This window comes from Procambarus clarkii, chromosome 67, assembly GCF_040958095.1.
Source record: "Procambarus clarkii isolate CNS0578487 chromosome 67, FALCON_Pclarkii_2.0, whole genome shotgun sequence".
Lineage (NCBI taxonomy): Eukaryota > Metazoa > Arthropoda > Malacostraca > Decapoda > Cambaridae > Procambarus > Procambarus clarkii.
Window position 1 is genome coordinate 22,039,910 of NC_091216.1, and position 26,330 is coordinate 22,066,239.

The 26,330-nt window shown below is 49.9% G+C and overlaps 2 protein-coding genes across 4 annotated transcripts in view; both read right to left on the reverse strand.

Moving 5' to 3' along the window:
- Pdp (pyruvate dehydrogenase [acetyl-transferring]-phosphatase 1-like protein, mitochondrial) overlaps positions 1–6,698 on the reverse strand; it is a 51,660-nt gene extending 44,962 nt beyond the window's left edge. The window contains exon 1 of the mRNA XM_069310425.1: positions 6,564–6,698. The gene's annotated coding sequence lies outside the window, so the exon portion shown is untranslated. The remainder of the gene's footprint in view (positions 1–6,563) is intronic.
- Positions 1,328–26,330, reverse strand: part of LOC123767712 (diacylglycerol kinase theta) — a 34,971-nt gene continuing 9,968 nt past the window's right edge. The window contains exons 2-5 of one of the 3 annotated variants that reach the window (XM_069310427.1): positions 24,501–24,627; positions 22,925–23,241; positions 18,322–18,425; positions 1,328–11,564 (exon numbers count right to left, since the gene is read on the reverse strand). In XM_069310427.1, coding sequence (XP_069166528.1) covers positions 11,433–11,564; positions 18,322–18,425; positions 22,925–23,241; positions 24,501–24,627 — 680 coding nt within the window. In that variant the 3' untranslated portion in view covers positions 1,328–11,432. Of the gene's footprint in view, positions 11,565–11,638; positions 12,798–18,321; positions 18,426–22,924; positions 23,242–24,500; positions 24,631–26,330 lie in introns of those variants that run through there. The other 2 variants (XM_069310426.1, XM_069310429.1) reach the window with 2 other exon arrangements.

Here is a 26,330-nt window from a genome sequence, read left to right on the forward strand (position 1 = left end):
CAAGAAGTCAACACCAGCAATCAACAGCCAATTATTGCACAACTATATTCTACCCACCTCAAGACTCCGCTCCAATATAGAAGCATCAAGAAATATGGACCAATAGGCTTTCTACAAACACTTCTATTCAATACCCATTGTTTCTGTTCTGTCTTGTGTTGATACTTTTAATACCCTATTAATATCCCCTATTGTTCTGTCTTGTGTTAATGCCACATCACCCTTCCCACCTCACTCAAATGTAGATATAAAATCAGAGAAACGCAAGTTCTAATCAGTTGTGTATTTGTGAAGTCTTTGAAAATGTAATAAGTTTTACGAAACGCGCCCGTGTCGCGTCAGACTAGAAATAAAAATGAATTTTGGAGAAGTGATTTTTGATTTACCTCCAACAGTGAAGCGTAATGTACGAAAGATTGAGAAAATTCGTGTTAGAATTATTAATCTTACTTTTTCGGTCATATTTAATAATATATGTCTACAGGAAAGACTGCTACCAAAATATACTAATATATATATATATATATATATATATATATATATATATATATATATATATATATAATATATATATATATAATATATATATATAATATATATATATATATATATATATATATATATATATATATATATATATATATATATATATATATAAAAGGAGATTGTAACTACAGTTCAAGATGATCAGTCTTATATAAAGATAATTTTATTGTATTTTTCCTTTCCCTTTTTTCGAAATAATTCTGTACTATGCCTGTTTTTCGTTATAATGGTAATTATATTTAAAAAAAAACTAAAGATTAATTTTGTGTCACACACAACCGTAATACACAGTCGAGTGTGTTGCTGATCTTTATTTAGTTAGTTTATTATGCGGCTCGAGCTATAGTTGTCTGGGACCTTATATGTACGTTGAGTGCGGGTCCACACCTCTTCCATCTGAATATCTTTTTTCTATGACATTTCCAGACTTTTCTGGACTTAGAAACTCTTTTATTATTACAGTATTAGGTGGGTGTTACTTGAGGGTTGTGGTTGTTTATGGGGGTTATAGTTATTATTTGATGGTTGAGGTTATCACTAGGGGGTTGTGAATGTTACTGGAGAGTTGTGATAGTTATTGAAGCATTGTGGTTGTTACTGGAGGGTGGTAGTTGTTATTGGAGGAATGTGGTTACTCCGGTATGGTTGTAATGTTTACTGGAATGTTATTGATGTTATTGGAGGGTTGTGGATGTTACAGGAGGGGTTGTGGTACCAAAGAGTTGTGTTTGATACGAGACATTGTGATGCCGTTACTAAAGGATGGTAAGAAATAAAAACCTTTATATTTGTACATTTAATATTCTATATGTTCACGAATGTTATCACTCTATAATCCACATGAATATAGATTTGACTTTTATTGCAGGTTAAACAGAATAAATACTGACATGTGTGGGGGTGTAGTGCCCCTAGCGTCGTGGCGCGGGCGGTGCAGAGTAGCGGTGTCGGAGGGCCCGGGCGGTCCACCAGGCCGCGGGTCCGCCGGGAGCGCATGCCTGCGCACGCCGCGCCGCGCCGCGACCTTCACCACAAGCCACAGCGACACAAACAACACGCGATTGTCGACAGCCCCACGCGCCACCCAATTGTTCCAGGAACAACTGAGCCCCGGGTAGCGCGAGGGGGTTGGCCCGGCCCGCGCCGCGCACGGCTGCTACAGGCCACACAGGCCACCCTCTGGTGCGCGGTGCGGGCCACAAGGGCCAGGGTGGGCCACCACTAGTGCGGCCCAGGCCAGGAGGCACAGCCCGCAGTTGCGTGTGGACGGGACGGCCGCCTGGCAGATATGCGGTGGACCCTGGCTGGATATGACGAGTGCGGCCAGAGCACCAGCACCAGCAGCACTACCTCATCACCAGCCACACCTCTCCTTTCAACTGACGCTGCTGCTGCTGCTGGCAACCTCAACTCTCACCGCTGCTGCTGGCACAACACTCTCACACTCACACCACACACACAACACTCACCTCCTTCCTCACACAGACACATGTGCTCAGCTGTAGCACAAGACCCGCGGTAGCTGTCATGGTAGCTAGGGTGGACACGCTCCACCCAGCCACTCACTCTCGTCCACTCACACCAGGGCACCACGCTGGCCCACCACCACCACACACACGTGTGCCTCACTCACCCTGCATCAAGAGATAGAGAAGACCAAGATGGGGCGGTGAGCCACTTGGTGGTAACCAAGTGTGTTGTGGTGAGCCGCTCGATTGCGCACACGCTTGCTTGCGTACTCACTCACTCTCACTCAGGGACGAGCCAGCCACTCACGGGTTACGCTCGACCTCACACACACTCAACTACCCTGTAGTATGTGTGTCATACACCACACACACCACAAACTATACAATACAACATACAACGTGGAAGATCTACAGCAACACCGCGCCCACACACGGCCAAGTGCGGAGGAGGTGGCAACGCTGTAGAGGGATCACTGAGGAGGTGGTAACACTGTAGAGGGATCACTGGGGAGGTGGCAACACTATAAGGGATCACCGGGGTGGTGGCAACACTGTAGAGGGATTACTTTGGAACATGGCAGCCTTTTAAAGAGACATTTCAGAAAGTGGCACCACTTTCGAGGAACCACAAAGGATGTGGCACCACTGTAGAGCCATCACACTGTACAGGAACCAATGGGAAAAGGTGGTAACATTAAGGAGGCAGTAGCAACACTATGAGCCACTTAAATATAAGCGGCAACAATGTACATAAACCACAGTTGAAATTAGTAATGCAGTGAAGGGAAGGGAGAAGTGGCAACACTTTTAGAGGGGTACAAATTGGAGAAGTGGCACTGCAAGAGTCCACATGGAGTGTAGTGGCAACACTCAAAATGGGGAAATGTGGGGGTACATGAAGGTGAGGCATCACTGTGGATGCCACAAGAAGAACTTTGGCAAAGCCATAATAAAGTGGGTGATTGACGATCCAATGGTGATAATTAAGAGTGATGGTGTGCAGAGGATGGGGATGTAGTATGGCAAGAGGGAAGGGGAGGAGAGCACACGTAAAAGGGTACACGGGGCGGGAACACCTAATGGAGTGGCAAATATGTAATGATGAGCGCGGCGGCGAGGGTGCACACATAGGGGACCACGGCAAGGGTTCCACACCACAATGTTGAGTGGCTGGGAACCCATCTCTCGGGGAACACGTTAGTTTACCATCTGGGTCTGGGAAGGGGCAAACACGATACGTAAACATTGTTTCGGGGGGTTGTGGGTGAGAAACACGATTGGATAATCGCATTAGCACTGGGAAACCCACACGAAAAGGGCACCACTGGTCGGGGAAACACCTAATATGAGCCAGTGGGCACGGGAACGTGGAGCAGGGAGTGAGCTAGGCGTGAAGCAACACCCATGCAGGGGTCTTTGAGTACTCCCAGAGGGCGCCGTATTACCATTAGGAACGTCACGAGGTGTTCTTATGATAACACTAAAAAGGATCCCTCCAGTGGCACATCAGGAAGGACCCCTGTGGTAGGGACTCGCACATGACACTAGTGAAGGTTGCACAGGCCACTCTGTTGATAAAATTGAGAGAGACCTCTGCTATGAAGACTGCAAGACAACCCTGCTGTAAAGACTGTAAGGGACCTCTACTATATAAAGATTACAAGGTTCCACCACTATGGTGTTAAGGACTCCTGTTATAGATAAAAAGGTACCTCTACTAATAAGATCGCAAGAGGTCCAGCAGGTATAGGCTACAGTTCACAAAGGACCCCTGGCTAAAGATTACAAGGGACCCTCGGTTAAAGACTGCAAGGTTGACTGTGAAGGACCCCTGGTTAAAGACGGGAGGTTAAAAACCACAAGGGATCCCTGGTTAAAGACCGCAAGAAACCCCAAGATATAATAGGCCTATATAGCAGAGACACGTAGTGAGTGATGGAGTACACAGTAGAAGTGAGGAAAGCCTAGGCGACCATCGGTGGACTGAACTATGGCGTGAGGGAACTAGTATGTGGCCTTGGGCGTCCAAGTGTAGATGGACACCAGAACATGGAATAGCCATCACTTAAAAGGGTATAGGCAGGTTTTGGCAATGTATCGTGGCGGGTATGAGGGGAAGGGAGGACTAAACGTGGATTATATTTTCTTACTGCAAGGGACAATGGTATGGAAGATAAAGTGCTTTGTCTTGCGCAGAGAGCAGATCGGTACTACCCTTCAGATAATACAGATGGCACAAGGGGTACCAACATTTAGAATACATGTAAGTAGCCTTTCGATCACAGCTACTACAGTTAACCTGTGAAGACCTTACTGAGTGCAGAAATACCCACTCCATGCTCTACTTGTCAAATATGGAGTGCTAAAGAACCAACTACTTGCTCTATATGCTGGATTAGAAGGTGCCACTCACTTCAATTTCCATTTAGAATCAGCTGCGGTATTAATTAAGTGAAAATTCTGAGAGCATATGGTTTGCTGGGTCAACCTTCTAATAGCAGCTAGTTTGCTGGGTTAATCTTCTGAGAGCACCTAGTTTACTGGGTCAGTCTCTAAAACACAGGTGGTATAGTTGTGTGATTGAAAGAACAGCTGTTGTAGTCGACCTAAAGAACAGCATGCGTAGTCAATTAATTCATAGGTGGTGTAGTGTGTCATTGTTTAAAACACATGTTTTAACTTTCAGAGTGGCTGAATAAAAATACCACTTTTAGTAAATGGAGCAATTCGTTGACACCAAAGAGGCAGATACAACAAAGATGTAACATTTAGAAAACATAATGTAGAATGAGCCTCTGGACAACAGAAATTTTGATATGCATCATCAACAGAGCGACAAAGAATATGGCGAATCTTGATGCAGGGAGGAGTAAGGGAGGGGGAGATAATCCAAATGGAAGACGAACTAGAACACAATAAAACATTATTTGAGGTGTCCAGACTCCCTTGTTGGACACCTGAAGGACAAGGACAGCAAGAACCATAGGTAACACAAGGCGTAGGACACCAGTCGGAAAGTTTCCTGTATACGAGGGTGGTATAGGCTGTTGGGCGTGAAGGCGGGTGCTCGTCCCTGGTAAAGAGGAGAACCAATGATGGCAAATTATAGAATGGGATACATCCAACCTGCTAGAGGATGAACAATACCACTTCTAAGTGTGCAATGCTGCAGATCCATACTTCAGGAGAAGCACAGATGACTGGCTACTCTCATCTTGGGTCAGTCACTTCGAGAAGCTGGAAGGTGGAGGTGTTGTAGCTGTGCGAGGTGTCGTCGCGGTCACCATCATGCTGATGCTGTGAGAGCCTCATGTACCTCAGTGCTCATCTTAGCCTCCAGCACCTGGCCACACTCTGCCATCCGGCTTAGTGATGCAACTCCCTCACTGGTAAAAGGATTCTAATGTGTATATAGAACTAATGGGATGTGTGGGGGGAGAGCAAAAGGGGCAGGGAGGCAAACAGGTGTCAAAGATTATTAAGCACGATGAAATGACTTGAGGGAGGAGAAAATATAAGCCAACTCTTTGTGTCTGTTGTGTAATGATAAGTGCAAACCTTGAGTGTTGATGCATGGTCAGGGTGACAAGTAGAATGAGGGTGATTGACTAAAGGTATGAGTGGGGTGAAGTAGGAATATAGTGAAGAATGAGTAGAATGATGGAATAATACGATACAGAAGTATTGTAAGTAATGAGTAGTGTGAGAAATAAGAAGTGATGAGTAGGGTTAGAATGAGGAATGACAAAAGTAAAGGATAAATAAGGTGCAGAGCAAGTAGGGTGAGGCATAAATAGGAAGATGAACCAGGAAAAGGATGCTATATCAGTGGGTGAGGGAGGAATACGATAGGGAATGGGTCAATAAATATGGGTGAGGGCAATGAATGTAGCTTGTAATCTGTGAATAAGACAGCGCAGGAAGGGGGAGGGAAGTGGGTTTTGGTCATGACGGTAAAGGCAGCTGGTGGTGGTGGTGACCATGCCGTCCCTGCACATCACAATGCCCCTCTTCCTTCTACCCCCACACATCCATGGTGTCATCTCCAGCAACTAAAGCAAGGAGGTAATTAGCCAGGATTGTTGTTGTTGCCGACTGTATAAAACTCATATAAATGGTTGTTTCTGCTGTTTAGTTCGTTGTAATATGAGTTACAATAGCTTCTGTGAAGAGTGTGTAACATACACACATTGGAAGGACCAAAAGGGGGAAAAGTGAGTTCTGAGAGCTGCACCAACCTCAGGACAGTAGGGCAAAAACTACCATGGTGTCATGGCTGACAACTGCTCTGACTGGCAATTAAAGGTCTCTCTCTGTTGGACAAAATGAATTTCTCTCAAACTCGGTTCTAGAGGACCAGCACCAAGATGCTCAGGAGGCGAGGCCAGGTACCCCACAAGTGACGGGTGGAGCAGGACGACAATCACTCTACCAGCGTCCCACCTTCATGCCTCACCCACTTCCTACTTGTGCCTTACCTATAGCAACACATTAACACTGCCTGAGGCGCCTTCAACATGTACGGAATCAATAGATGAGGAAACCTACCAGAGATCAGGGCGTAGGGGAGCAGTGTGGCCCCGGTGCCCGTGTGGCCTCGGAGCCTGAGTGGCGACTGATGTTTTCATCTCGTTCTTAATACATTGTCTAACGTAATCTGCTATAAGATTTCTTTTAATAAGAGCACGGACACAGACGTCACAGATGAGAGTACTGAGACAGGCATCATAGACGAGAGCCCTGAGACAGCCGTCACAGATGAGAACGCTGACACAGCTGTCATAGATGAGAACACTGACACAGCTGTCACAGATGAGAACACTGACACAGCTGTCACAGATGAGAACACTGACACAGCTGTCACAGATGAGAACACAGACAGCTGTCACAGATGAGAACACAGACAGCTGTCACAGGAGCTCTCAAACCCTGCCCGCCCTACTGATGCTGCGTCACCCACACGTAAACAAACAACTGCAAGAGACCGCGAGAGTAAAGGGGTATAAAGTGAATCTTGTCAAAATGCTTTACATAAAGTTTACCAGCTAATGGAAACATATGGCACAATATCGTTCACCTATAATATACTATATAAATCAATACATATCAAAATACTGCATCTTTTTGTGAATTCAATAAAACTTGTTAATAAATCTTTGGAACAAGCTGAGGTATAATAGATATTTTATAGTAAACATATAACAATAAAAATATACATTTACATCTGCTATGTACAATAAAAACCCAAGAAGGGATACAGACTACTGTCGTGCACTAGACTTGGGATCCACGATCCCTCACACCAACCGGCTACCATATACTTTCAAGTTATAAGCTTCAATTTTTGATTATACAGCCGCAGACCAGTGCTCAAGCCGCCCTACCCAACCGGAGATGGGTGATTTAATGGTTTGCCTGCTTCTGCTCGCTCACACACACACACCTCATGGCTTCCAACATCATCACTGTTGACGTCTCTGTAAAGGTCAAGTCTCGTGTCCTACTCAGATCTCTGAAGAAGGTGCCTTCTACCGTTCTCCTAAGAGGGATTTTGCTGTTCATCACACACACACGGGGTGACCTCACCGTCCTCAACCACGCGTCTCCCACAATATCCTATGCATTAATGTTATAGTATTTTGTATATTCATTTAATCTCAAACATAGTGATTATATATTCATCTCTCTATGTTCCAGTTTCTGACAATAGTGCTCAGTGCCTCAGAGTGGCGACTGGAATGTGTACCTCGGAGTGGTGCCTCCGAATGGCGCCTCGGAGTGGCGCTTCGGAGTGGTGCCTCGGAGTGGTGCCTCGGAATGGCACTTCGAAGTTGTGCCTTCGGAGTGGTGCCTCGGAGTGGCACTTCGGAGTTGTGCCTCGGAGTGGTGAGTGTGAATGAGGAGTAGAGCCTAGGCTTCTCTTGACACCTCCAGGGAGGAACTCGTCCAGCGGCTGTACAGATGGCTGTTCAGGGAAGGTAGAGCAAGGGGGGAAGGTGATGTGAGGGAGGGGGTGTTTAGAGGGAGGAGGTGTAGGAGTGAGGTTTTGAGGGAGTGTGGTGAGGGAGGGAGGGAGTGAGGGGAGGGAGTCAGTGAGGTGAGGGAGGGAGTGTGGTGAGAGGAGTGTGGTGAGGGAGGGAGTGTGGTGAGGGAGGGAGTGTGGTGAGAGGAGTGTGGTGAGGGAGGGAGTGTGGTGAGGGAGGGAGTGTGGTGAGAGAGGGAGTGAAAGGAGGATGTGAGTGTGGCTAGGGCAATATAGCCTAAGCAGTGTCTTGGGCAACGTAACTTAACATTGCACTAGACACCGGCGGGCACATTGCACGGAAAGCACACCAACACTAAACAAACACAATTACAAATAAAATTGCGGAGCAAAAGACCCTAATTTGTAGGCTTAGGGCCCCATATAGAAGTGACGTATAGGACCCTTAATTTGTGAGCTTATGGCCCCATCTAGCAATGGCACAGATGGCCCTCACTTTCTGGGCTTTGGGCCCCATCTAGCAGTGATGCGGAAGGCCCTATTTTATGGGCATTAGGTCCCATCTAGGAGTGACGTGGAGGGCCCAAACTTTGAGGGTATGGACCCCAGTCTGGCAGGGGTGCGGAGGGCCCTAACTTTGTGGGCTATGGGCTTCATCTAACAGTGACGTGGAGAATCCTAACTTTGGTGTGGGTAAGTCCCCATCTAGCAGTGATGGTGTGGAGGTCCCTGCTAGCACCGGTGGTGGTGTGGAGGTCCCTGCTAGCACCGGTGGTGGTGTGGAGGTCCCTGCTAGCACTGGTGGTGGTGTGGAGGTCCCTGCTAGCACTGGTGGTGGTGTGGAGGTCCCTGCTAGCACTGGTGGTGGTGTGGAGGTCCCTGCTAGCACCGGTGGTGGTGTGGAGGTCCCTGCTAGCACCGGTGGTGGTGTGGAGGTCCCTGCTAGAACCGGTGGTGGTGTGGAGGTCCCTGCTAGCACCGGTGGTGGTGTGGAGGTCCCTGCTAGAACCGGTGGTGGTGTGGAGGTCCCTGCTAGCACCGGTGGTGGTGTGGAGGTCCCTGCTAGCACCGGTGGTGGTGTGGAGGTCCCTGCTAGCACCGGTGGTGGTGTGGAGGTCCCTGCTAGAACCGGTGGTGGTGTGGATGTCCCTGCTTGCACTGGTGGTGGTGTGGAGGTCCCTGCTAGAACCGGTGGTGGTGTGGAGGTCCCTGCTAGCACCGGTGGTGGTGTGGAGGTCCCTGCTAGCACCGGTGGTGGTGTGGAGGTCCCTGCTAGCACCGGTGGTGGTGTGGAGGTCCCTGTTAGCACCGGTGGTGGTGTGGAGGTCCCTGCTAGCACTGGTGGTGGTGTGGAGGTCCCTGTTAGCACCGGTGGTGGTGTGGAGGTCCCTGCTAGCACTGGTGGTGGTGTGGAGGTCCCTGCTAGCACCGGTGGTGGTGTGGAGGTCCCTGCTAGCACTGGTGGTGGTGTGGAGGTCCCTGTTAGCACCGGTGGTGGTGTGGAGGTCCCTGCTAGCACTGGTGGTGGTGTGGAGGACCCTGCTAGAACCGGTGGTGGTGTGGAAGGACCTTGGTCGTTGTGGATGTGAGTGCTGTAGAGGTGTCCCGTGTACACAATACACAGAGTTCGACAATTACTCTTTGGACGTCAGTCACGCCTGGAAAGATGATTCGCACCTGGAGGCCATACCTGGGGTGTCAGTCACACCTGAAGAGTTTATTAGCCTTGTGGAGTGACACGTGGGGGCGTTCCACACCTGGGGAGCATCACAAGTGGTGGGGGAGTAGCACTAACGCAGTAGCAAGGGGGGTGGGGGGAGTGGTGGAAACAAGAGCAGCAGTAACCATAGCGAGGGATGGCGGCACTGGTCTCACGCCATAATACACGCCGCACCAACATGACACAAGGTGCGTGGGTCGTGCTCTGGTGTTCATATCCGTCTCTTGCCAAAACTAAGTCATACATTGGTCCTATCTGCAGGCCGAAACATTGGGTGATATGGTAGGAGACAGGTCACTGCCTGACTCTACCTGGCTGCACCATGGTAGGAGACAGGGCACTGCCTGACTCTACCTGGCTGCACCATGGTAGGAGACAGGTCACTGCCTGACTCTACCTGGCTGTACCATGGTAGGAGACAGGGCACTGCCTGACTCTACCTGGCTGCACCATGGTAGGAGACAGGTCACTGCCTGACTCTACCTGGCTGCACCATGGTAGGAGACAGGGCACTGCCTGACTCTACCTGGCTGCACCATGGTAGGAGACAGGGCACTGCCTGACTCTACCTGGCTGCACCATGGTAGGAGACAGGTCACTGCCTGACTCTACCTGGCTGCACCATGGTAGGAGACAGGGCACTGCCTGACTCTACCTGGCTGTACCATGGTAGGAGACAGGTCACTGCCTGACTCTACCTGGCTGCACCATGGTAGGAGACAGGACACTGCCTGACTCTACCTGGCTGTACCATGGTAGGAGACAGGGCACTGCCTGACTCTACCTGGCTGCACCATGGTAGGAGACAGGACACTGCCTGACTCTACCTGGCTGCACCATGGTATAACCAAAGCTCTGCCCACCCCTGCTTCATTATGAATGAAGGCAGCTAGCTAGCCTTCAAACACTAAACCTTACCCAAATATTCCGCAATACTGTCAGAGGAGGGCAGAGCACCCCCCCCCAGCCCTACTACACAGCTCAGGAGGGCAGAGACCCACTACACTATGGAGGAAGGTAGGATCGACACCAATCGCTCCCACTACACTATGGAATGCTTTGAGAGATAACTAATTACACTGTTTGAGATGGGTAACTGGCGGCCCTTCCTCGTCCTTGTGTACAACCATGAGCAGAGTGTGTGTGAGGTGATGGTGGGGGAGCCGACACTCGCTCCGTGCCTCCTTCACACAGCCTACAAGCCGCCCTAACACACACACCACGCCCTCACCTCACCACACTGCTTCAAATGAGTCTCACTCATCACTCACACCTTTCACGTTAATCCTTCTCGATGTGGCCTAGTTGATGGCGGTGGATGTGGCAGCGATGACGGTGGTGGATGTGACGGCGTTGGTGGTGGATGTGGCGGCGACGGTGGTGGATGTGGCGGCGACGGTGGTGGATGTGGCGGCGACGGTGGTGGATGTGGCGGCGACGGTGGTGGATGTGGCGGCGACGGTGGTGGATGTGGCGGCGATGGCAGAGGTTGAAGTTGTGGCGGCAGGAGTTGTAGTGTTGGTGTGATAGCCGACTGACTGCTAACTGGCCACCCCAGACCCAGTCAAGCCCGGCCTCGCCTGATGCTGCGTTTGTTGCTGTTGAAGAGGGGACCGGGAGGAAGTGCAGGAGAAGGTGAAGGGAAGGTGGTGTAGGATAAGGTAATGGGAGAGGAATGAGAAGGTGTGGGAGGAGGGTGGGCATGGGAGAGACACTAGAGAGGGTGGGAGGAGGAGGATGGGTCTGGTCTGATGGGCTCCAGCTTAGCCTGCTCGTTGACCACCATGGATGGCTCAGTATTGCGCCTCCTCAGTTTAGACTTGGAGGTCTTCTTGAGCATGTTGGCCTGTGGGAGAAGGAGAGGTATACCGGGATGGGAGGGGGGAAGGGAAGACGTGAGGTGGAGGGGGGGGTTGTGTAGGTGGGTGGGTGAAGCAGTCAGGTGGTATGGGACAGCCAGAGTGTGGGTGATGTGTAGGCAGAGGCGGGTTGGTCACGTGGAGTCAGTGAACAAGCCAAGGACCATTAAACACATGGCACGAAAAGAAACAAAATAGGAGAGAGGGCAAAATAAGGACAACGAAGGAGATAATTTAGGAAGAAGGAGAGAGGCAGGGAGAAGAGAACAACACATTATAGGTTACTGGCCACATGGGACCCCTCACATCAAGCCAAAAATCTACACCTTATATAACAAAAATAATGTAATGGAAGAAACCTATTTTGGCATGGGGTAGAACTTGTCAGATATTTTGGCGAACATGGGAAGAAGGTCTATCTGGAGAACATTACAAAGTGAAATATATTTTAGTCACCATGCAAGAAAGTATATTTGGAGAGAATATAGATGAGATCTTTTTTCTATCATATATAAGGAAATCTGTTTCGTGAGCAGCATAAAGAAGTCTATTTGATTCGAACAAAATACAATATCTTGAACAAAAGTAAATCCATTTGACACACAGGAAAATGAAAGATGAATATAGAAGAGGTAGCGAGGTGTCATAGAGTGGTGGTGGGGAGGAGCGGGGTTCCTCAAGGGCCCCTGCTGCTGCCCGTCACCTATAAACACACAACACACATCCTCTCTCACACTCCACCACTGAACCTATTGTATATGTGAAACGTAAACAATGATCTCACACCAATACATTGACAAGATAAATTTGTTTGTCTTAATAATAATAATAATGATAATAATAACAATAATACTAATAATAATAATAAAAAGAGAGGCAGAGGGCTCGAAAAAAACTAGGTATGCTAGAATAAATATCACAGCCGCTTAACCTAACAGAAAAAGAAGACGGGAGAAAGATTAACATGTTGATGGTCAGCCTGATAGAAGTGTGTCAGGTGAAGGGTGTCTTTGTTTAAGAGAGAGAGAGAGAGAGAGGGAGAGGGAGAGGGAGAGGGAGAGAGAGAGGCGGGCGTGGAATGTATTGAGTGGTTGTGGTTGGGAGAGGTGAGGTGGATGGGGTCGAGGCTAGGGGTCGGGGGCGTCCTTATCGCCGTTGGAGGCATGCAGCGATGGCTCGGTGTTGCGTCGCTTGATCTTACTTTTCTTCAACATTGTTGCCTACAAAATAAACAAGAGTAAAAGATGCAACATTCACTACAGTTACATGTGCAGCTACAGCTACTATTTGCACATCATTATTTGCCCTACTCCATCTCTCCAGTAATTGACATACGTAAATAACAAAAAATTCTCAATTAACCGATCGTGTCAGAGGTCGTGTGGCCTGCCATGCCATAAGTCATATCATCTGTCATACTGTAAGTCATCTGTCATGACAGATGACACAACATTTGGCACGAGAGGTGACACATCTCTGGTATGACACGTCACATGACCTCTGACACGATATAAATATCAATTTCTGTTGTTTACCTCCACCGAGGTCATTAAGAATATGACAGATGGTGTTGTGTGTGTGTGTGTGTGTGTGTGTGTGTGTGTGTGTGTGTGTGTGTGTGTGTGTGTGTGTGTGTGTAATTACCTAAGTGTAATTACCTAAGTGTAGTTACAGGATGAGAGCTACGCTCGTGGTGTCCCGTCTTCCCAGCACTCTTTGTCATATAACGCTTTGAAACTACTGACGGTCTTGGCCTCTACCACCTTCTCACCTAACTTGTTCCAACCGTCTACCACTCTGTTTGCGAAAGTGAATTTTCTTATATTTCTTCGGCATCTGTGTTTAGTTAATTTATATCTATGACCTCTTGTTCTTAAAGTTCCAGGTCTTAGGAAATCTTCCCTATCGATATTATCAATTCCTGTTACTATTTTGTATGTAGTGATCATATCACCTCTTTTTCTTCTATCTTCTAGTTTTGGCATATTTAATGCCTCTAACCTCTCCTCGTAGCTCTTGCCCTTCAGTTCTGGGAGCCACTTAGTAGCATGTCTTTGCACCTTTTCCAGTTTGTTGATGTGCTTCTTAAGATATGGGCACCACACAACAGCTGCATATTCTAGCTTTGGCCTAACAAAAGTCATGAACAATTTCTTTAGTATATCGTGTGTGTGTGTGTGTGTGTGTGTGTGTGTGTGTGTGTGTGTGTGTGTGTGTGTGTGTGTGTGTGTGTGTGTGTGTGTGTGTGTGTGTGTGTCTCCCTTTCTAGCAAATTTTTCTCTTAACATATGATAACTACAAAGCAAGCCAGGTGACATGTTAGAGAAGCAAGCCAGGTCCTGCGTTAGAAATACAAGCCAGGTTCTATGGAAGTGATATAAGCCAGGTTCTGTGCTAATGATACAAGCCAGGTCATGTGGTAGTTAAGCAAGCCAGGTCGTGTTAATGATACAAGCCAGGTCCTGTGCTAGTAGCACAAGCAAGGCCCTGTGCTAGTAGTACAAGCCAGGCCCTGTACTAGTAGTACAAGCCAGGCCCTGTGCTAGTAGTACAAGCCAGGCCCTGTGCTAGTAGTACAAGCCAGGCCCTGTGCTAGTAGTACAAGCCAGGCCCTGTACTAGTAGTACAAGCCAGGCCCTGTGCTAGTAGCACAAGCCAGGCCCTGTGCTACTAGCACAAGCCAGGCCCTGTGCTACTAGCACAAGCCAGGCCCTGTGCTAGTAGTACAAGCCAGGCCCTGTACTACTAGCACAAGCCAGGCCCTGTGCTACTAGCACAAGCCAGGCCCTGTGCTACTAGCACAAGCCAGGCCCTGTGCTACTAGCACAAGCCAGGCCCTGTGCTACTAGCACAAGCCAGGCCCTGTGCTACTAGCACAAGCCAGGCCCTGTGCTAGTAACGGTGGAGGAGGATTATCTAACAATACCATATAGTGTTACATTCTGTAATTGTGTTATGGTCTCCCTTCCCAAGACCTCCTTTCCTCACTGTCATCACTATCACAACGTTCATCACTCTCACAACACTCCTCACTATCAGTGCATCTTCACCATCATTATCACTCTATAGTTTTGACCATCACAATGAGAACAACTCATCATCTCTCATTCATTATTTCACAATAATCTCATCACCTTCACCACCTCTATCATCACTATATTCATTATCTACCACACAATCAGAACTGCTCAACATCATCACTATCATTAGTCAGATCATCGCTACTATCATATCACCATTAGCCATTCATACCACTTATAATTTTCACTATCATGCATATTAGTGTCAGTTCTCATCATCAGGTGCTACCATCATGAGCTTTGATAACACAATCATCATCATCATCATCATCATCATCATCATCATCATCATCATCATCATCATCATCATCATCATCATCATCATCATCATCATCAACCATGACCAACTTGAGCACTAAGTGTACCACCAAGGACTGACCTGAGCACTACCACCGTACCTCAAGGACAGACCTGAGCACTACCACTGTACCTCAAGGACAGACCTGAGCACTACCACCGTACCTCAAGGACAGACCTGAGCACTACCACTGTACCTCAAGGACAGACCTGAGCACTACCACTGTACCTCAGTGACAGACCTGAGCACTACCACTGTACCTCAAGGACACACCTGAGCACTACCACTGTACCTCAAGGACAGACCTGAGCACTACCACCGTACCTCAAGGACAGACCTGAGCACTACCACCGTACCTCAAGGACAGACCTGAGCACTACCACTGTACCTCAGTGACAGACCTGAGCACTACCACCGTACCTCAAGGACAGACCTGAGCACTACCACTGTACCTCAAGGACAGACCTGAGCACTACCACCGTACCTCAAGGACAGACCTGAGCACTACCACCGTACCTCAAGGACAGACCTGAGCACTACCACTGTACCTCAAGGACAGACCTGAGCACTACCACTGTACCTCAGTGACAGACCTGAGCACTACCACCGTACCTCAAGGACAGACCTGAGCACTACCACTGTACCTCAGTGACAGACCTGAGCACTACCACCGTACCTCAAGGACAGACCTGAGCACTACCACTGTACCTCAGTGACAGACCTGAGCACTACCACCGTACCTCAAGGACAGACCTGAGCACTACCACTGTACCTCAGTGACAGACCTGAGCACTACCACCGTACCTCAAGGACAGACCTGAGCACTACCACTGTACCTCAAGGACAGACCTGAGCACTACCACCGTACCTCAAGGACAGACCTGAGCACTACCACTGTACCTCAAGGACAGACCTGAGCACTACCACCGTACCTCAAGGACAGACCTGAGCACTACCACTGTACCTCAAGGACAGACCTGAGCACTACCACTGTACCTCAAGGACAGACCTGAGCACTACCACCGTACCTCAAGGACAGACCTGAGCACTACCACTGTACCTCAAGGACAGACCTGAGCACTACCACCGTACCTCAAGGACAGACCTGAGCACTACCACTGTACCTCAAGGACAGACCTGAGCACTACCACTGTACCTCAGTGACAGACCTGAGCACTACCACTGTACCTCAAGGACAGACCTGAGCACTACCACTGTACCTCAAGGGCAGACCTGAGCACTACCACTGTACCTCAAGGGCAGACCTGAGCACTACCACCGTACCTCAAGGACAGACCTGAGCACTACCACTGTACCCCAAAGACAGACCTGAGCACTACCACTGTACCCCAAAGACAGACCTGAGCACTACCACTGTACCCCAAAGACAGACCTGAGCACTACCACTGTACCCCAAAGACAGACCTGAGCACTACCACTGTACCCCAAAGACAGACCTGAGCACTACCACCGTACCTCAAGGACACACCTGAGCACTACCACTGTACCTCAAGGAGAGACCTGAGCACTACCACTGTACCTCAAGGACAGACCTGAGCACTACCACTGTACCCCAAAGACAGACCTGAGCACTACCACTGTACCCCAAAGACAGACCTGAGCACTACCACTGTACCCCAAAGACAGACCTGAGCACTACCACTGTACCTCAAGGACAGACCTGAGCACTACCACTGTACCCCAAAGACAGACCTGAGCACTACCACTGTACCCCAAAGACAGACCTGAGCACTACCACTGTACCCCAAAGACAGACCTGAGCACTACCACTGTACCTCAAGGACAGACCTGAGCACTACCACCGTACCTCAAGGACAGACCTGAGCACTACCACCGTACCTCAAGGACAGACCTGAGCACTACCACTGTACCTCAAGGACAGACCTGAGCACTACCACTGTACCACCAAGGACAGACTTGAGCACTTCCACCGTACCTCAAGGACAGACCTGAGCACTACCACTGTACCTCAAGGAGAGACCTGAGCACTACCACTGTACCTCAAGGACAGACCTGAGCACTACCACTGTACCCCAAAGACAGACCTGAGCACTACCACTGTACCCCAAAGACAGACCTGAGCACTACCACTGTACCCCAAAGACAGACCTGAGCACTACCACTGTACCTCAAGGACAGACCTGAGCACTACCACCGTACCTCAAGGACAGACCTGAGCACTACCACTGTACCTCAAGGACAGACCTGAGCACTACCACCGTACCTCAAGGACAGACCTGAGCACTACCACCGTACCTCAAGGACAGACCTGAGCACTACCACCGTACCTCAAGGACAGACCTGAGCACTACCACCGTACCTCAAGGACAGACCTGAGCACTACCACTGTACCTCAAGGACAGACCTGAGCACTACCACCGTACCTCAAGGACAGACCTGAGCACTACCACCGTACCTCAAGGACAGACCTGAGCACTACCACTGTACCTCAAGGACAGACCTGAGCACTACCACCGTACCTCAAGGACTGACCTGAGCACTACCACCGTACCTCAAGGACAGACCTGAGCACTACCACCGTACCTCAAGGACTGACCTGAGCACTACCACTGTACCTCAAGGACACACCTGAGCACTACCACCGTACCTCAAGGACACACCTGAGCACTACCACTGTACCTCAAGGACACACCTGAGCACTACCACCGTACCTCAAGGACACACCTGAGCACTACCACTGTACCACCAAGGACACACCTGAGCACTACCACCGTACCTCAAGGACAGACCTGAGCACTACCACTGTACCTCAAGGACAGACCTGAGCACTACCACCGTACCTCAAGGACTGACCTGAGCACTACCACCGTACCTCAAGGACAGACCTGAGCACTACCACTGTACCTCAAGGACACACCTGAGCACTACCACCGTACCTCAAGGACACACCTGAGCACTACCACCTTACCTCAAGGACAGACCTGAGCACTACCACTGTACCTCAAGGACAGACCTGAGCACTACCACTGTACCTCAAGGACTGACCTGAGCACTACCACCGTACCTCAAGGACTGACCTGAGCACTACCACCGTACCTCAAGGACAGACCTGAGCACTACCACTGTACCTCAAGGACTGACCTGAGCACTACCACCTTACCTCAAGGACTGACCTGAGCACTACCACCGTACCTCAAGGACTGACCTGAGCACTACCACTGTACCTCAAAGACAGACCTGAGCACTACCACCGTACCTCAAGGACTGACCTGAGCACTACCAAGGTACCCTAAGGACTGACCTGAGCACTACCACCGTACCTCAAGGACAGACCTGAGCACCACCACCGTACCCCAAGGACTGACCTGAGCACTACCAACGTACCTTGAGGGCAGACTTGAGCACTACCACCTCCCCCGGTGCCTGGTTCCATGGTTCTCCATCTACTTGCACCGGAAGTTCAGAGTTCAGCTTGATGCGGATGTGTCCTGAAAGATTGACGGTCAATATAAGACTTTTTTTTACTATTAATGACGTGTATACAGATATATAAACACAAACATACCATACGGTATACAGCCAGACACACACACACGTGCCTGGTCACAACACGATCTGTACATGACGGTGAGGGAAAGTGAGGGTTTGTAGAGACCCAGAATATGAAGGTGTCCAGAACATTAGACACTACCTCCATGAGCAGATACCAACGTGATTGTGCTCTCTAGCTTCTGAGTTGCTGACACTTAAGACAAAAGACAATCTGCAAAGTGATTGTGAGGGAGCCCGCACACCTGACTAACACTTCATCAAACATTGTTGTACACGACAATACAATTGTACCATTTTCCCTTTAGACACTCCTCGATAAGAATAATTGTAAGTGTAAACATATATGAAAATTACACTTTGTGGTCCGTATGATTTTGGTTCAAAGTAGAGGTGAGTATTCAAAGAATGTGAGCATTCTTTGAAGAATGTAATGAGTTAATGGCTCTCACTGTTCCCTGAACTGAATTAAGGTATTTGACATATGCTCAATGAAATTTTATGTGATTAATATTCTATTGGGTATAATTTAAATGCCATAAACAAGCCAGAAGATGATTACATGGCCTGGTCATTAATGTCCACTGACAGCTCTAATCATGTTTACAACATGACATAGGGACAACTCTACACTTCCCACAGACATTTGCTTATATATAAAATAATATAGAAATTATTATACTGTACATTTAATATATAATAATATCATATATTATTTAAAACGAATAAAATAAAGCATAAAATAATGAAACCAAAAATATACATAGAGTCTCCATGACATAATGATATCATGTGACAAGAAGATAACTCAACCCTAATATTATAACTCGCAAATTTACTAGAGGCTTTTACCTCTTGCAAATATTTAATTCTCAGCTTGCTAATGTCTCATCAGTTAGTACAGTTAAAATGTATATGTTTCACAAGAGAGGTCTATATTAGTGACACACACAAGTGTTATAAACAAACCTCCTCAAACATGATAATGTAAAACACAAAGAGTTAAGCACCATATACAGATAAAGTAATATACCTTCGACACGGGGACATTACAACACACAACATTCCCAACACATCTACACACATTATGCTCAATTTTTTTTTATTAATACATTAGGTACATCTGCATTAGTGCAGCTGCCCTAGACTATATGAAGTGGAGTACAGTGTGTCAAAAAAGCTAACTAGGTGATGCTAAAAAAATCCCCATCACACAGGATGGTTAGTCATACAGAGGCATGTGATGGGCAGTCTGCACTGGCAGACTCCGGATGCATTTTGAGGATATCATCAACACAAAAGTGAATAAGACAGCAGTGGTAATAAAAGTCCCCATCTCGCAGGGACTTTTATTACCACTGCTACCTTATTATTATGGTCAAAAGTTTCAATGGACAAGTAACAATCTACGGACACCAGCTGCCATGTTTCACTACCTCAGCACCAGCTCTTCACAAGGTGTCTGACGATTAATTAAACGCCGAGACAGGGCGGGTCAAGTGTAAAGGAACCAGAAGTTAGAGTAGATCATGAGCTCATTAGAAAACAAATTTAAATTCAGTAACTACAACAATATTTTCTGTGAGGAGTAACTTGTCAGGAGTGACCACTACCTCTGTAATATCCACCTCACTCAGTATTGGATACTTATCCCAAGTTTGGATAGTTGTATAATCTTTTAATGGGTAGCAGAGCATGTGTGGTTAAGTTGGGAGAACAGATATAGAATTCTTTCATTCTTGTTGGCTCTTAGTATTTGAATGAAGCTTCTAGAAGGTGAGACCGTTTTGTTTATAGTGACGTCACAGGGATGATGTCATTGTCAACCAATGAGACGTGACTTGGGTGGCGTGACACCCCGAGGTGTTCTCTTGTGATTGGCTTGAATCTTCAATTACGCCTCGGCCAGAGGAGAGAATAGGTGCACGAGGGCTCTACTCTCCCAGCTTGATGGATCCTGTCCCAAGAACCTCTCACAGTGGCAAATAACATATATTACTCGAGCAGAGACAAAGTATCAGGGATGACTGAAGCACTACTCGCCATCTCAAGGACCTAGAGTACTATTACTAGCTAGCAAGGAAGAGTGATGACTAGTAACACAACCAGAGTTCCCAGGAGTCAGTGAGGAGGACCACGTGCTAGAGAAGGACAACTTTGAGGCATATATGCCCAGGAAGAGGACATATATCAGCCAAAGAGTACAGTCATGGCTAGACAACACCACGACGTACCGTCAAGTGGGTCTCTACCAGGTGTACTAGTGACAGTGTCTTTGTTTACCAATGGTGGTCTAAATCTGCCTAAATAAAAAATGTACCACTTACGGGCTATTCATGCCCGTGCAATCTCTTGGGTGATTTAATCTTCATCAGTCAATCAGTAACCAGTGGCTAGTGCCTTTCGGTTATTTTCTCGCCCATGTCAAGCGCCCAGTGTTATTAGTTTAAGCCCAAGAACCCCAAGAAGTGGCCATCAGAAGGTGGACAAGATGCCTGCTCTCCATTACCGGTCATGTGAAAGTCACTCTGGAAGACCCGGCGGTCAGTATTTATTGACGACTGAGGAGGGGATGAAGGGGGGGTAGGGGTTTACCCGACATTGTCCGGGTCTGTCTGTCTCCTGGCTGTCCACCTGCCTGTCTCACTATCTATGCATCCATCTATTTACCCATTTGTCCATCTGGTAAAGATCCGTGGCTTAAGAAACCATTGAAGCTGTGAAAGAATCGTCTGTTTTATGCGAGTACGGGCAAGTTATTGAGAGGAGGAAAATTCTGTTAATTTTCTCGAGATCAGTGAATAATGGTGCATTTTACTATATGAACAAATATGTTGACAAGTTTGATTTGAAAATATTTAGCTATGTAGCTGACGGGCAGATACAAAATCGTCGAGAGGGTTTGAATGTGATCCTGACACGCTGTTTTCTTTTGAATTCTGGCGACCCAGACCAGCCTATGTTGATCCCATACCCCAGACCATTCCCTCTTTCAATATGGGTGATGCTAGACCCAACCGTGTGGCCTCCAACTTTGAACACACACGCAGACAGACATACTCTCTTATAGTATAGATGTGACATGCAGGATGTAGATATATATATATATATATATATATATATATATATATATATATATATATATATATATATATATATATATATATATATATATATATATATATATATATATATATATATGCAAACAAGCCTGAATGGTCCCCAGGACTATATACAACTGAAAACTCACACCCCAGAAGTGACTCGAACCCATACTCCCACAACTGGTATGTACAGGGACGCCTTAATCCGCTTGACCATCACGACCGGACATAAGGAAGTGATAGCCGAGGCTATATGAACCACTTCCCCGCCGGCACTCGGATGGTAATCTTGGGCATAGCATTTTATCATTGGGGTGTGAGTTTTCAGTTGTATATAGTCCTGGGGACCATTCAGGCTTGTTTGCATTTGTGTTCCTCACGTGTGCCCCAAAGAATGAGGTGATTTGATAAAATGCTATGCCCAAGATTACCATCCGAGTGCCGGCGGGGAAGTGGTTCATATAGCCTCGGCTATCACTTCCTTATGTCCGGTCGTGATGGTCAAGCGGATTAAGGCGTCCCTGTACATACCAGTTGTGGGAGTATGGGTTCGAGTCACTTCTGGGGTGTGAGTTTTCAGTTGTATATAGTCCTGGGGACCATTCAGGCTTGTTTGCATTTGTGTTCCTCACGTGTGCCCCAAAGAATGAGGTGATTTGATAAAATGCTATGCCCAAGATTACCATCCGAGTGCCGGCGGGGAAGTGGTTCATATAGCCTCGGCTATCACTTCCTTATGTCCGGTCGTGATGGTCAAGCGGATTAAGGCGTCCCTGTACATACCAGTTGTGGGAGTATGGGTTCGAGTCACTTCTGGGGTGTGAGTTTTCAGTTATATATATATATATATATATATATATATATATATATATATATATATATATATATATATATATATATATATATGGAGAACAGAAGCTTGTGGCTAGCCTCATCCACCCTGGCAGAGAGAATGGTCTGGGGTAAGGGATGAACATAGGCTTTACGGGGGTTGCCAGAAGTAAAAAGTGAACAGTGTGACAGGGTCACATTTAGACCCCCACGACGAGTTTTGGCACTACCCGCCGGCTACACAGCTAAATATTTTGTATATGTGTAGTTGTGCAGCAGCTTGAGAAAAGAGTAGGTAATATCAGGTATAAGGGCACTTATACCTCATATTATGGTATAAGCTGGAGGGACTCTCAGCCTCCAAAATAAGTGCAAAATTGACCGCTGGTCCTTAAAAGTGGCCATGAGAGTGTACTGGAGCTCTCAAGGGATGAAGGTGAAGGAGAATACCTTGGAGGGGAAGACGTTGAGTGACCCACACATGGTGCGGGGTCAGAACTAACCTCCCTGTGCTATCCTGATGGCCGAGCGGAGCCCGGACTGGATCTGTCCCAGGTGGACGATGCCTGTCACCCCCACCACCTCCAGATGCCCGTCCCAGTGGTTGGGTTTATTGAACTGGTCGTCCTTCTCTGGGCCCCAGGGGTTGGCACCCGACCCCCAGGAGAGGATGTTGAGGATAATGACTCCTTCCACCGGCGGCAGCTCCACCGTCCGCCCGTCCACCTCCAGCCGTATCTCCTTGTGGAGGTCCTTGCACAGCTTCCTCGACACCATCTTGCGCAGACCCATCTTTACGTAGACGCCCTTGTTGTGTAGTCTGTAGGGCGAGGGGTGGTCACTCACGGCTGTCTCTCTCTCTCTCTCTCTCTCTCTCTCTCTCTCTCTCTCTCTCTCTCTCTCTCTCTCTCTCTCTCTCTCTCTCTCTCTCTCTCTCTACACACTATATCCTGCACCACTGATCCTCTCTCCCTTACCCACCTGCCTGGCCCCACACCCACCTGCCTGGCCCCACACCCACCTGCCTGGCCCCACACACCCACCTGCCTGGCCACACACCCACCTGCCTGGCCCCACACCCACCTGCCTGGCCCCACATCCACCTGCCTGGCCACACACCCACCTGCCTGGCCACACACCCACCTGCCTGGCCCCACACCCACCTGCCTGGCCACACACCCACCTGCCTGGCCACACACCCACCTGCCTGGCCCCACACCCACCTGCCTGGCCACACACCCACCTGCCTGGCCCCACACCCACCTGCCTGGCCACACACCCACCTGCCTGGCCACACACCCACCTGCCTGGCCACACACCCACCTGCCTGGCCCCACACCCACCTGCCTGGCCCCACACCCACCTGCCTGGCCCCACACCCACCTGCCTGGCCCCACACCCACCTGCCCGGCCCCACACCCACCTGCCTGGCCCCACACACCCACCTGCCTGGCCCCACACACCCACCTGCCTGGCCCCACACCCACCTGCCTGGCCCCACACACCCACCTGCCTGGCCCCACACACCCACCTGCCTGGCCCCACACTCACCTGCCTGGCCCCACACCCACCTGCCTGGCCCCACACACCCACCTGCCTGGCCACACACCCACTTGCCTGGCCACACACCCACCTGCCTGGCCACAAACCCACCTGCCTGGCCCCACACACCCACCTGCCTGGCCACACACCCACCTGCCTGGCCCCACACCCACCTGCCTGGCCACACACACCCACCTGCCTGGCCCCACACACCCACCTGCCTGGCCCCACACCCACCTGCCTGGCCCCACACCCAACTGCCTGGCCACACACCCACCTGCCCGGCCCCACACCCACCTGCCTGGCTCCACACCCACCTGCCTGGCCACACACCCACCTGCCTGGCCACACACCCACCTGCCTGGCCACACACCCACCTGCCTGGCCACACACCCACCTGTCTGGCCACACACCCACCTGCCTGGCCACACACCCACCTGCCTGGCCACACACCCACCTGCCTGGCCACACACCCACCTGCCTGGCCACACACCCACCTGCCTGGCCACACACCCACCTGCCTGGCCACACACCCACCTGCTGTTGAACTTGTTAGGGTTCTCCTCTCTGGCGTTGTGGAAGTCAAGGCACAGCTCCGCCTCGATGCCAATGCCGAAGTAGTTGTTCATGACGAAGATCTGCGTGTTGTCCTCGCTGGTGGAGCCTGCTGGAGACCACAGGACCAGGTCAGGTCAGGGCAGGGGTATGCTGCGGGGAAGGTCAGGGCAGGGGTATGCTGCAGGGAAGGTCAGGGCACGGGTATGCTGCGGGGAAGGTCAGGGCAGGGGTATGCTGCAGGGAAGGTCAGGGCACGGCTATGCTGCAGGGAAGGTCAGGGCAGGGGTATGCTGCAGGGAAGGTCATGGCACGGGTATGCTGCAGGGAAGATCAGGGCACGGGTATGCTGCAGGGAAGGTCAGGGCACGGGTATGCTGCAGGGAAAATCAGGGCACGGGTATGCTGCAGGGAAGGTCAGGGCACGGGTATGCTGCAGGGAAAATCAGGGCACGGGTATGCTGCAGGGAAGGTCAGGGCAGGGGTAAGCTGCAGGGAAGGTCAGGGCACGGGTATGCTGCAGGGAAGGTCAGGGCACGGGTATGCTGCAGGGAAGGTCAGGGCACGGGTATGCTGCAGGGAAGATCAGGACACGGGTATGCTGCAGGGAAGGTCAGGGCACGGGTATGCTGCAGGGAAAATCAGGGCACGGGTATGCTGCAGGGAAGGTCAGGGCAGGGGTAAGCTGCAGGGAAGGTCAGGGCACGGGTAAGCTGCAGGGAAGGTCAGGGCACGGGTATGCTGCAGGGAAGGTCAGGGCAGGGGTAAGCTGCAGGGAAGGTCAGGGCACGGGTATGCTGCAGGGAAGGTCAGGGCAGGGGTAAGCTGCAGGGAAGGTCAGGGCACGGGTATGCTGCAGGGAAGGTCAGGGCACGGGTATGCTGCAAGGAAGGTTAGGGTTGGGGTATGCTGCAAGGAAGGTCAGGGTTGGGGTATGCTGCAGGGAAGGTCAGGGCACGGGTATGCTGCAGGGAAGGTCAGGGCACGGGTATGCTGCAGGGAAGGTCAGGACACGGGTATGCTGCAGGGAAGGTCAGGGCACGGGTATGCTTCGGGGAAGGTCAGGGCAGGGGTAAGCTGCAGGGAAGGTCAGGGCACGGGTATGCTGCAGGGAAGGTCAGGGCACGGGTATGCTGCAGGGAAGGTCAGGGCACGGGTATGCTGCAGGGAAGGTCAGGGCACGGGTATGCTGCAGGGAAGGTCAGGGCAGGGGTAAGCTGCAGGGAAGGTCAGGGCACGGGTATGCTGCAGGGAAGGTCAGGGTAGGGGTTTGCTGCAGGGAAGGTCAGGGTAGGGGTATGCTGCAGGGAAGGTCAGGGCACGGCTATGCTGCAGGGAAGGTCAGGGCAGAGGTATGCTGCGGGGAAGGTCAGGGCAGGGGTATGCTGCAGGGAAGGTCAGGGCAGGGGTTTGCTGCAGGGAAGGTCAGGGTAGGGGTATGCTGCAGGGAAGGTCAGGGTAGGGGTATGCTGCAGGGAAGGTCAGGGCAGGGTAGGGGTATGCTGCAGGGAAGGTCAGGGCAGGGTAGGGGTATGCTGCAGGGAAGGTCAGGGCAGGGTAGGGGTATGCTGCAGGGAAGGTCAGGGCAGGGTAGGGGTATGCTGCAGGGAAGGTCAGGGGTATGCTGCACGGAAGGTCAGGGCATGGTAGGGGTATGCTGCAGGGAAGGTCAGGGCAGGGTAGAGGTATGCTGCGGGGAAGGTCAGGGCAGGGGTATGCTGCAGGGAAGGTCAGAGTAGGGATATGCTGCAGGGAAGGTCAGGGCAGGAGTATGCTGCAGGGAAGGTCAGGGCACGGGTATGCTGCAGGGAA